The 12276-nt window shown below is 37.4% G+C and overlaps 1 protein-coding gene across 8 annotated transcripts in view; it reads left to right on the top strand.

Moving 5' to 3' along the window:
* PTPRC (protein tyrosine phosphatase receptor type C) overlaps positions 1–12276 on the top strand; it is a 61305-nt gene that overhangs the window by 33386 nt on the left and 15643 nt on the right. For 2 of the 8 annotated variants that reach the window (XM_080623967.1, XM_080623966.1), the window contains 10 exons: positions 1772–1798; positions 2249–2386; positions 3162–3248; positions 4589–4621; positions 5425–5643; positions 6210–6317; positions 7176–7322; positions 8093–8218; positions 9576–9731; positions 10684–10880. In XM_080623967.1, coding sequence (XP_080480093.1) covers positions 1772–1798; positions 2249–2386; positions 3162–3248; positions 4589–4621; positions 5425–5643; positions 6210–6317; positions 7176–7322; positions 8093–8218; positions 9576–9731; positions 10684–10880 — 1238 coding nt within the window. Of the gene's footprint in view, positions 1–657; positions 845–1566; positions 1799–2248; positions 2387–3161; positions 3249–4588; positions 4622–5424; positions 5644–6209; positions 6318–7175; positions 7323–8092; positions 8219–9575; positions 9732–10683; positions 10881–12276 lie in introns of those variants that run through there. The other 6 variants (XM_080623969.1, XM_080623970.1, XM_080623968.1 and 3 more) reach the window with 5 other exon arrangements.

Genomic DNA, 12276 nt, shown 5'->3' with positions numbered 1-12276 from the left:
TACTTCTCTCGTGTGTTTGTTAACTCTATTGCTGTGAAAGCAATCTTGTCATTTATGTTGTCTGAAGTCAATTGTATTACAGAAAAAAATTGTTAATTCGATGAGGACATATTTAGGGCTCTTTTATTTTAATTAAATCAAAGGTGGGGATTCGAAACGCATTCTTCAAAGAATTCAGGGTATAACATGCTGTTGTTATGAGTTCATGTGTTCTTTATGGACACCCCTTCCCCCTGAGCTCTCAGATAGGCTTTTGATGCTGTTGATGCTGAGTTGTCACAGTGGCACTTTCCTGCAATTCATGCAGACACCACAGCAGTATCTGATGATTGTTGGAAGAGGGTATTTCCTGAGTCAAAAGCACAAAACAAAACCACTCCAGTCAGTCTGGGCTTTTTGCAAACTGTACATCACACCTTTCAGCTGGCATTTTGAAACACCTGAAATCAGTGCATGCCCCACATATTGCTAAAGAATGATCAAATCTCTTCCCCACAAAGGCATTCTAGACAAGTTTGTGGGAATTTGGAGTCGGTGGTCTTGCACACCTAATTGCAAGCCGTGCTCTTGCAATAAATCCAAGCAGATCTATTGCACAGCCTGTACAGGAACTGAAGGGGAATTTTAAATTTGTTCTTTTTTTGCCAGTGTTGGAGAGGGAAATATAGTTCAGAGAGCAGCTGCTTGTGGTGAGCTACTCACCTTCATACATTGCTCACCTGATGGTATCTTTTTCCCCACTGTGCAGCAGGAGATGAAAATCTGGCAAACACCAGCTTTCCTTTCCTTATGTCACCTCCACCTGCACACTCCACATCACTCTCACCTCCAGGCACCACTGAAGGTAACGGTGAATTCAGGACCATGGCATTGCTGCTATTCTGTTTCAGCTGAGCTAGCATCAGGTACAGACTTCCTGATGCTGTCTCCACCCCTCAGGCTGCACAGCACAAACTCATGGCTCAAGAAAAAGTGATTTTTAATGTGGACAGTATCAGTCCACATATATCATATGTTTGTGTTGTGGTTTAAGCCCAGGCCGTAAATCAGAACCACGAAGTCCACTTCCCCCCCCCACCTTTCTTCCCTCCGCTTCTGGAGGGACGGGGAGGAGAATCAAAAGAATGCAACTCCCACGGGTTGAGATAAGAACAGTTTAATAACTAAGGTATAACACAAATCACTACTACTACCACTAATAGTAATAATGATAAAGGAAATAACAAGCAAGAGAATACAACCACTCACCGACTGGTACCTCACCCCCACCCTGCCATGATCCAGCCCTTCCGGGGACTCTCAGTTCTACATCCTGGGCATGACGTGCTGTGGTATGGAATACCTCTTTGGCTAGTTTGGGTAAGGTGTCCTGCCCCTGCTTCCTCCCGGCTTCTCCTCCTCCCTGGCAGAGCATGAGACTCACAAAGTCCTTGGTCAGGATAAACATTCTGACCAGCAACTGAAAACATCGGCTTTATCAATATTTTCCCAGGCCGAAAGTCAAAACCACAGCGCTGGACCAGCTACTAAGAAGAAGAAAAACTGACTGCTGCTGCTGAACCCAGGACAGTTTGATATTTTGAGAGTCTGGTTGTTGCTACATGCCACTAAATATTACTTAAGAGCGTAATTACTTAAAAATGTGTAATTCACTGGGGAAAACTCAGTTGATTGTTGGGAGGAATGAATGTTTCTTTTTTTATTTTTGGCATATGATTGTGTTTAATTCCTTGAAAGTTTAATTTACAGTTTCTCTCTTTCTCTTTTAAAGGAGATGAGTCAGCAGTGACTACGCCTGGTAAGAAACTTTTGATTTACATGACAGAACTGCATTGGTGTTTTTTACTGATAATTTTTGCTTTCCTTTTCCTGTACACAGTTCTCTCACAGAACGTGTCATGCCTTTTCATTCAGGCCAATGAGTTGAAATGTGCTGTTGAAAGAGGCAAGAATATCAGACAAGTCTGGTTTTGAGTCATGAATTTGAGTATATTTTAAAACACAGCAAGAAAGAGGTGTAGTCAGCGCCATAAAGGATTATACTTGTGGAATGCTCAGCTGACAACTGTTGGACCTCCGAACACCCTGAGCATTTGGTGTGCTTGTGTCTTTGCTTGCAAACAGATTCACAGTGCCTCAGTATGAGAGTGCTCCAGCACAGCAGTCCTGTGTTGTGTGGAGCTTTGTGTCCTTCCTTGATCAGGAAGCCTCTGAAGCATTAATGAAACTGCTGTAACTCCCACCACAGGTTTCCCTCCTGCAGACAGCACATACCTCTCCATGCACGCAGGCTCCATCCCTGGCACGGCACTCAGCAATCCACCACGCAGCAGCACTACTTCCTTCACCACACACACTCCCACTGCCTTCCAGAATGCTTCATCAGGTTTGCCATCTTCCTTTAGATGCCACTTGCTGCTCTCTAAACTGTAGTGGGAAACTAAATAATTCAGCCTCAGGAAAGCCTTTTCCAGCATTTGGTTTGTCAAATTGAAAAGGTATCTGCAATTTGGCAAAGTGGCAATACCAGAACTATTTCCAGGATGTGGTATCTGATAGCCAGTTCTTGTAGTCATCTCAGTACTAGCAAAACTCTAGCTGCTGCCAACGAGGCCATTGTCAAAGCAAGAGCAATAGGAGTGGACCTAAAAGAGAATATAGAAATCCGTCAATGATTTATAAGCAGGAAGGTAAATACTGATATATAGTGAGTAATATAGCGCAAGGTATGTGATCTGACAAATGAACACTAATGAAGTGCTTGTTTCTGAAAGAGCACAAGGACTATTTGTAATTGTTTTTTATTGTAAGAATATAGCAAAATGTTACAGTTTTTCCCAGTTCACAATTATTAATGCCATTTTAATGTTGATTCTATCTGAATTAAGCCTAAATAAAGAAACAAATCTGCTTATACATTGCAAAATTCATTAGTAAGTGGTATATTCTTAAAAAAATGCTTCTATTTAAATAATTATTTTCTGGTTTATTTGATATAGTGACATGATTTTTCTTTCAGCACTCTCCTCTCAATTACAAAAGTCCTGGGAAGGAAAATATAAGCAGAGAAGGGCTGTAGTATAAGACATTTCTGATGACAGAGCCATACGAAATAATGAATTTTACTTTTTAATGCTGATATGTTTTTTATTTCCTTACAGATGATTACAATTCAACATCCTTGCACAGCACCATCTCACCAGTCAGCATGCCAGCAAACACTGGGATCATCCCCACTTACACAATAGGTGACAAACTTGCACACATTTATCACAGTTATGATGCTGCAAGCACAGAAATGCGCTAGAATGAGGGAATTCATTTTGAATGTTTTTATCAAACTTAAGCATACAAATCAGGCATACAACTGCATTAAACTTAAGGATTTTTAGAAATCTTATTAATAGTTTATGAGTAGCGTTAAAGATACCAGATTTGCTACTTGTCAAGAAAGTGAAAAATAGAATTTCCGCACAGTGGCATAGCACAAGGGTAAAACTGTCAATTACTGCATCAGTACTTCTCTTGCTATTCATAGAAACTTGCCCAAGCAGCAAAAATATATGAATACATCCAAGATCTATGTGCTTCTCTGTTTTCTGGTGGCATCCGTTTTGTTTCACTCAGCATTAACATTTTCTTGGGATCTAATATTGCAGACACTTATGCACATTATTACTGCAATTGGGATGTTAGGAATTACTCAGGTCAGTAAAATACATGTGTGTGCTTGAGCAAAGTACACTAGGAGTCAGACTCTCACCATCTTTGTAACTACCCTTCAAAGTAGCTATATCATTCTGTCAGCTCTTTGACTAAACTTAACTTTTACTTGTGGGTCTTCTGCCCCTAATCATCTTGGTAATTCTCCACTGGACTCTCTCAGTCTACCTTCTCTTTAGGGGCACTACTCAGCCAGATGACTCCCAGCCTGGAGGGATGCAAATCTAGGGCCTATCTTCTTTGAAAAAAATTACGTATCAGTCTCTTTTGGTAATACTTATACCTTAGTACATTTTCAGTAATTGTTTTAGGATGAAGTTCTTTGCTCAAGCATCTGTACATATTTTCTAAATACCAGCTTGTAATTTCTTTTGAGTATTTTGATGTAAAAATATTTGTAAAGCAATCTGTACTGTTGCAGAAATCTCTTTCCAGATAGTATAAAGCGTAGGTTAATTTTGTTTCTTTAGTGACATTGGATGCTGTTCAGTTAGCCGTGCCGCAGCATATGTATCCTGGGAAACCGCTATCACATCATATCGCTATGAGAATGTGTGATTTTGGAATATTCTTCTGTAACTTTGTATGCAGCAATGTTATTAGTAGCCAGTTTGATTCCTATGCAGCTATGCCATTGGAAAATTATGAAAGACACGTGACGCCTAAAATAATTAAAAAATGAGGTTCTATGTAGCTGATGTTTTCTTCACTTTTTTAAGTGTGTGTGGAGTGCTAAATATAGTTACTTGTATTTAATATACTTAGTGAAGTTTTGGCCAGTATCAGTCACACTCCTCTAATGCTCTGTGGAAAAAATCCCCAAGCCTGCTGAGCTACACTTTCCTTTTATCTTCTTTTCTTATAGAAACTCCCCCAGTGACAACAGACGAACCTTGTGGTAAGAACCAAACTACTTATTTTATCTCAGCCTTCAAATGTGACCAGATCAGTAAACTAACACATGAAGAGTTGATCAGTAAAACCGATCAATTATAGCATCTCAGATTATTTTGTAATCTATTTTCTGATTCAGTAAGTGTAGGTTTAATATTATCAACAGTTCTGGTCTTCTCATCTCCATTTACAGTTCTATTAAATTTCCCTGCACTAGACTGTTGATATCAGGGCTGCAGAAGAGATCTGCCTTCATTCTACTCTCTAATTTTTACCCATCATAATGATAGCCACATGCTGCAATCTGCAATGCAAAACTAAAATAAAACTAAAGTTTGGATATTTGTTTTTCTCTCTTCAGAGTTAGAGACCTCTCCTTTCTTATCTTCAGGAATAGACTCTAGCCATTATTTGCTAGATGGTGATGAAATGCTTTGAATAAGAAAATTTGAAATGTCTATTCAAACAAATGATTCAATGTGTCAAAACAAAGTATTTCACTTTGACTGGACATTTTAAATGAAAGCAAATCTGTTTCTGGAACGTTCAGCTTGTTAATTTTTTAGTTTTTCTAACTGAACAATTACTTCAAAGAATATTTTCTGAAGGAAATGTTCTGTTTTGACAAAACAGGTTTTTATAGTAAAAGATAAGTAAAAACTTAAAATAAAGAATAAGAGGCAGATAGTTTAGTTGTATTTCCTTATTCTTAAAATGCGTATGGTGCTTGGGGTGCCATGAAACATTAAATGTTTCTTAAAAATTGTCATAAAATTATTGTTTACTATTTTATCTTTTTTCTTTTAGATGATGGCATTGACTACAGCATAAAAAGTGTAAAAGACAAAAATAACATGGCTGAAGTTACACTGAAAAATCTCAGAAAAAACAGAGAATATGTAATTTTGGAGACTAACAAGAACTTCAGTGTGGAATCCGGCATCTATACAATAGAACTTCAGAGATGCATGAGATACACAGTTAGTGTTAAAAATTGCACTGACATGTATCTTTCTGTTCCACCTGGTAGGTACAGAAGGGGTTTGGTAGTTTTGGGGGGATTTTTTTTGTCATGCAGTCATCCAGCTTTCCTGGGTGTTTTAGTCTATTCGTGTCTCTTTTCAGAGACTCAGACAGGTTTTCATGTTTCATGCTTGGTTTGTAAGATATTTTGAAGTTGCAGCTTAAAACCTTTCAGTATTTTCTTAAAGTAGGATGGAAAAAAAGGTAATTTTCTCATTGTAAAGGCAAAAAGGTAACTTGATATATGTTGGTCATGTGCAGCATGGTTAGCTATAGCAAGATGAATCAGCACTTGAAAGCTGCTATTTACACTGGATATTTTTTTCACCAAAAAGATAGCTGGATTCAAAGTTTCATTTATTATTTGAATGCCAGCAGTGTCTTTGTATCATGTAAGATTTTTCATTTTTTTTTTACTTTCTATTTCCTGTTAAACTTTTTGTATGTTATTCTGTGCCAGTTACATCTTCATATTGCAGAACAAGTCAACCAATATAAAAGAACAAATTGCTATTTAAAGGATCAATATAGTCAGTGTAACAGTGGCATATAATGTTAATCTTTTTCAGACATTGACAAGATTCCTTTCACATTTAAGGATCGAGCCAACACATCTGTAACGTTATGTTGGGAAAAGCCATTTGACTGCTTAGCTAGCGTGACTGTTCGCTGCAAAGGTAAGACTTATCTAAGATATTCCAAATATTGTTTATTTATTTATTTATTTTAAAAAGCAATGTTGGTGATGTCTTTTGATGACAGACTATCAGATTTAAATTAATTGTGCCAGTCTGAGGGGTGGACTGCTCAGAATTTCCAGGATCACCAGGATGGGGACTACTGTCCCCGCACACTGCAGATCTGGGGAAAGTTCAAACCCAGAGATCTCATTTCCTGAGTTTACCAGCTTCACAAATTGCAGACTTGTGGAAATTTTGAGGTCCTGCTTGATGGTCTGATGGAGAGCTGAGAATTTGGAAATCCTGCAATGCGCGGGTCTGCTGTGAGCTGACCCCTTGCAGGCTACCTCAACAGCTCTCTCTGCGGGTTCCTTGAGGCAAGAGGCCAGGCTGTGCTCCTGGAGCCAGCCAGTGGGAGGAGACAATGGCTCAAGGGCAGCTGATGTGGTAGGGAAGGTACGAATGTTGGAAGTCCTCATGTGTCCCAGAAAACTGTGTGGTGAATGTCCGGGCCTGAAGGTTTCCTGTTTCAGGGAGCTGAAGAGCTAAGAAACCACTCCAGGGTCCTACCAGACTCCCATGAAATGTTTTGATTTCTGTGGAAAAGTTGTTTTCTTAGAAAGTCAGATCATGTTACCTTTGCTGATAAGAATAAAGATCTATGCAAACTAAGTTAGAATAAAAGAACCCATGCCCTAGTCATTGGGTTAAGTTGTACACTTTTCTGTTTGGAATATCATGACAGTTTATTAAAAATTATATTGAATAACTGTGGTAGGCAAATCCCAGTTAAAATGTTAGAATGTACGCTTGGAGTTGTGAAAAATATTGGTAAAATTCTTTTTGTGTCTACAGATTTACCAGTCTTTACAGAATTAAATCAGTCTTGTAAAGAACTGAATAATTTATCAGCCAACTCTCAGTACAACTGCACTGGTACCATACATTTTTTTGAAAAGAAGATTGCCAACCAAGAGTTCATCATAAAAACAGATTATGGTGGTAAGTGGAATGCTTATTTTTGTTCCACATATTTCTAGAAATTCCTACTATAAATCCCACTATCCATGTTTCCTGGGGTTGAAGATATATTTTGAACACTGTGCTCAGCCATTCTCTGGTTCTGCTCCAGCTCCTCCCACCTGGTATCCTGCCCTTGTGGTTGTTCTTTGACTGAAGTCCCTCTCCAGCTCCAGTCTCAGTCTTCCATTTTGATGCCTTCCTTTCCTTCTTTTGGAGAGTGTGATTTATTTTTGAGGATGAGAGCATGGCAAAATATAAGGAAATTTTACTTGAATGAAAACAGAAAAAAAAGGTGTAGGCCTAGTCAAAATCAAGTGTTAACTTCTTGATTTGAAGAAAGATGTGATAGAATAATTGTGAAGAATGTTTTTGTGTGTTTTTCCAAAGCATTGTCCTTGGAAATAGCTTGGGGGTTTTCTTTTAGGGGGATGGATTGTTTTGGTTTGTTGGTTGGGTTTTTTTCCTAAATTAAAAAGGAAATCAACATAAATCGATATGTTTATAATATTTGGAAATGCTGGAAAATTTTAGTAATATGTCATATTGCTGTATTCACCTTGTCCTGAATTAATTAAATTTATGATATTACTCTGTGATGCTTTTGCATATACTCCATTTATACTTACGTATAATTTCTTTGAATGAAATAGACTACAAAAAATATTCATGTTGTTTGCATCTTGCTTTAGTATCCAATGAAATTTAATGTAATCAAAGTAGGTAAAAAGAGGAATTTTCTTTTACAACAGCTCCAGAAGCACCAGAAAACCTTACAGTAATCTCTGAAGCCAGACATGTATCTGTTACATGGAAGGAACCTAGCGACATTTCAAAGGGTCCTGTAGATGGTTATATAGTGACATGCAATGACAGAGGTAAGTATAGGCCCCTTCAGTATTCAATAATTCAGTGCATGTTTTAACATTTACAGAGCACTAAGCATGATGCACTGTCATTCCATTTTGGTATCTCTTCAAACTATGCATTTTTATTTTTTTCTTTTGGTACAAATGTTTTTTTTCCTTCAAGGATATTCCAGTTCAACCTTGTGGCTATTCAGTTTACCATTTCAGGACACAATTCTGTCACCATTCAGTTCTCATGCTTCTTGTGTTAAGAATAAGTTGTCATAAGATTAGCAGCAGCTTGATTAGTTTGTAGCATGGTGCTCTTTGTCTCAGAAAAAGCAGCCAGTGCTGATTAATATATTCTCTGAGAAGTCAGGGACTGGCCTGCTGAGTAACAGCTATGTATATAAAAGTTGGGTCCCAAGTATGACAGTTAACGTAAACATGTTTAGACAGGTAAAGCCAGGTTGTTGGCTTCTACTAAATGGTCACTCGTTTCAGATATGCTGGATTAGGCCACCTTGCATCTAGATGGACAAGCTTGTATCCATTATACTGGGACCATATTTTTCAGGTCTGAGGTTTTCTTCAAAACAGGACGGAAAATGATGTTTTGAAAATGAAGAGCCTGATGGATGATTTCAGGAAATATATGTCAGGTTTAAGCCAGTCCTTAGTTAATTTATTCTTTCTCTTAACATACTATGTGTTTTGTAAACCTGGACTGCCTCAGAAACCAAATGCTGTCATGTTCCTGTGCTTCCCAGATATAAATCATCTCTTCCATTCTTTGTGCCCTGAATTTGATCACTCTGTGAAAGAGTGGCAGCCCCATGCACCAGTTTCTGTAGCTGGTCTGGCTTGGCCAGTGTAGGAGATCAGGGTAGTATGCTGGGGTGCAGGGAGGTCACACCTGAAGCAGCCAGAATGAAACATGGATAGACCATTGCTCCCCAGTTCCCCAAGCCACCAAAGCCCCACACTTACTGAGTGTAAAGAGTGACTTTTGACATCTCTTTATGAACCCCTTCCTAAGCTGAACACAGACAAATGTATCAGCGTCTCCTTATCAGTCTGTTTTATGCTAGTTTTTAATTACAGCCATTTTAATGTCATACTGAGAAACTAAAAAAAAAAAAAAAAAAAAGACAATAAAATCAAACAGAAAAAAACCATCAACTTTCTATCTTTTTAACTGGGGAATGTATTTTTCTTCTTCCTGAGCTTTCACTCAGCATTAGTAAGCGAGACTAACAAAGTACAAGGGAATTGAAATAGAAGTACACATGCTAGTGATTCCAGGTACTTCTGATTAAGTGTGAGGGTTCCTGTGCTACTAACATAAATTTCATTCATTAATTTAATTTTTCATTTTTTCTCAAAGAGGAAGAACTTATCCAGAAGACTAGCCATATTTGCCATGAATTGGAACCATACACCAATGGTTCTGTGTCTGTGACACCATATACAGGAAGCAAATTTAATAGAGGACCATATAGAGGAAAACCAGGAAGATGTAACTTTAGAACCAAATCAGCAGGTAAGTCATTTGCTAACTGTTACGAACAAGGCTGATAGCAACACAGAGAATATGTACTTTCTTTCTGTACTTCATTATATTTTATATGTGTTATTGTTATTTGCCAAGAATCTTCAGATGTAGAGCCTCATACTGATTTAATTCTCTCTTTGAAGTAAAAAAAACCCCACAAACCACCACAATCCCCAAACCCACCCAAAACCCCATGTTTATCTAAAATCTTCCAGTACTTTTTTATCTCTACTTCCACCACCTCCAGACTCAGCTAATATACAGTTACAGCTATAAGGGAACTATGATGGTTTAATACCTAGTAAGATACTAAATTTTTCCTTTAAATAAGGAAAACATTGGGTTTTTTTTCAGTGAAAAATAAAATATTACTTTCGTGCTAGTGATGTAATTATAGTTTGTAGAAGTGGTTTGTTGTTGGGTTTTTTTGTTATGCTTCATTTCTTCCTCTCTCTCAGCTGTTTCAACAATTGATAACATGGTATTATTTCAGATACTAAATATGCAAGTAACTGCTGGTAGGAAACCTCATTTACAGACGTTCTGAAATATATACTGAAGTTTTAAAACATATACTCACACAAAAAACTGTTTGTTCCCCTGTCTTGTCTGTTGTCCCATGGTTCTCAAATGAGAAAGTGATGTTAGATGCAAAAGAGAGAGTTGAGATCCTTATCTTTGCAGCCTGACTGTCAGTAGAGTTCTGATCTTCCCAGCCTTTTCAGTTTCACTTCAGATCTGTTCCAGTTTCAGTTAAACCTAAGATTAATTCAAAATTGATTTTATTGATCTTGTTAAATTGGGATTGAAATTTTTGAGGAATAAAATGTTCAGAATTATTAAGAGAAAAGATGACAGACAGACATTAATGGACACAGCTGTTGAAATGTTTGGTTTGAAATTATGAGAATAGAATCAGTAACACTTTATTTGTTAACAGAACCACAGCAAGTGATCAATGTTAATGCAACATTGACAGCTGATAATGCTGTCCAAATTAAATGCAAAAGTCAGCAAGTGAATGGAGCACAAAAAATATTTGAATTGACTTGGGAAAATGATGGAACAACTGACTCCAGACACGAATGTGATTTTAAAAAAGAAAATCTCTCATACTTAACAAACTATACATTTACGGTAAGTAGGCTTATTAAATTAAGTATATAAAATATTGCTGTATTTTCACTGTTTAAGTGTATTATACTTGGGTTTAGGAAAAGCAAATATGATGTCAGAGGAGTTAATTTGTGAGTCTGTAGGCCACAGATGTAAAGAAGTAGCTATTGCCTTGGAAACAAAATGCATATGTGCCTAGCCTATCAATCAATCAATCGATCAGTCATTCCCTTGTGTGCTATTCCACATAGGTTCTGACTGCATGAAAAATACAAGCTGAATAGATTCTTTGTACTTGGGACAGAGAGAAATTTGGGTGTTCCCTAATTTTTAAAATAGTTTCTTAAGTATAAGTGATATTTCCGTGTTTAAAACACATTTCACTTAATGTCATTTCCATCAGGGGATAAATATGGGATTTAGGTCTTGAGATAATTGCTCAGAAATAAATTGTTCAGTATTTTTCACTGTGACAACTTTTGATGCTTCGGGGACTGGTTAGTGTAAAGCAGTTCAGATCCTTTCCAAGCTGTTGTTTCCATACAAAATATATCATCCTCTGTTTACAAGCTTCACTTTCGTGAAGGCCTCCTGCTATTTTCTATTCTTTGAGGCATTTCATCCTTTTGGCATTTGTTGTTTGCGAAGCCAATGGTCTTACGTGGCCCCCATAATGTGGCCACTAAGAATATTCTTCATATCCTGGTAGCAATTCTCCATAAAGTTTAAATAAAAAAGCAGGAATGATGGTGTTTTATTACTTTCAGGAACCAGTTTCATTCGTTTTTCACAATCTTTTCCTCTTTTCTCTATGTTTTCCTGAGAAAATGCAGCATCAGAGAACTTGAATAGTTTAGGTTTTGTTCCAAGACTTTGTCAGTATTTTTTCAAGAGATTCTGCTCAGAAAGCTTTTTATTTGGAAAATAAAGATGAGGTCCTGTAAGATCAAGAAATGCTTGCATTGCCCTCATAGTACGAGACCCCTGCACTCTTTGAAGCTTTTTGTATACCAATTGCAGTGAGCAGTTTGCTTTATAGAAGAAATTATCTTCTGCTTGGCTCTAACCCCTGGCTTCTGCTTTTACCTTATTTTGTCCAGTTCTCACTGGAAAAAGAAAGAAAGCTTTATGGCCTTAACTAGTAGTGAAAGAATTCTGGGTCAAGTTATAGAATGCTCAAGAAAAAAAACCCAAACAACAGATCGCCTGTGAGAGTTGGCAGATATCACGATTTCCTTCTGTCTGGACTGGATTGTTCAGGGAATAAACAGGAGCTTACCTAGGATACTTTTGGTTTAGTGATGTTTTGACCCTAACTGCAATTTAAAAGATTCAATAAATGTAATATGTATTATGAAATATAAACACATCCACACAGAGTTAGTGTTTTAATGCCAATTAAAGTACCTCAAAGTTA

Source organism: Psittacula echo (assembly GCF_963264785.1).
Source record: "Psittacula echo genome assembly, chromosome: 7".
NCBI classification, from domain to species: Eukaryota; Metazoa; Chordata; class Aves; order Psittaciformes; family Psittacidae; genus Psittacula; species Psittacula echo.
Note: the sequence above shows the minus strand (reverse complement) of the source record. Positions and strands in the feature narration are given on the sequence as shown.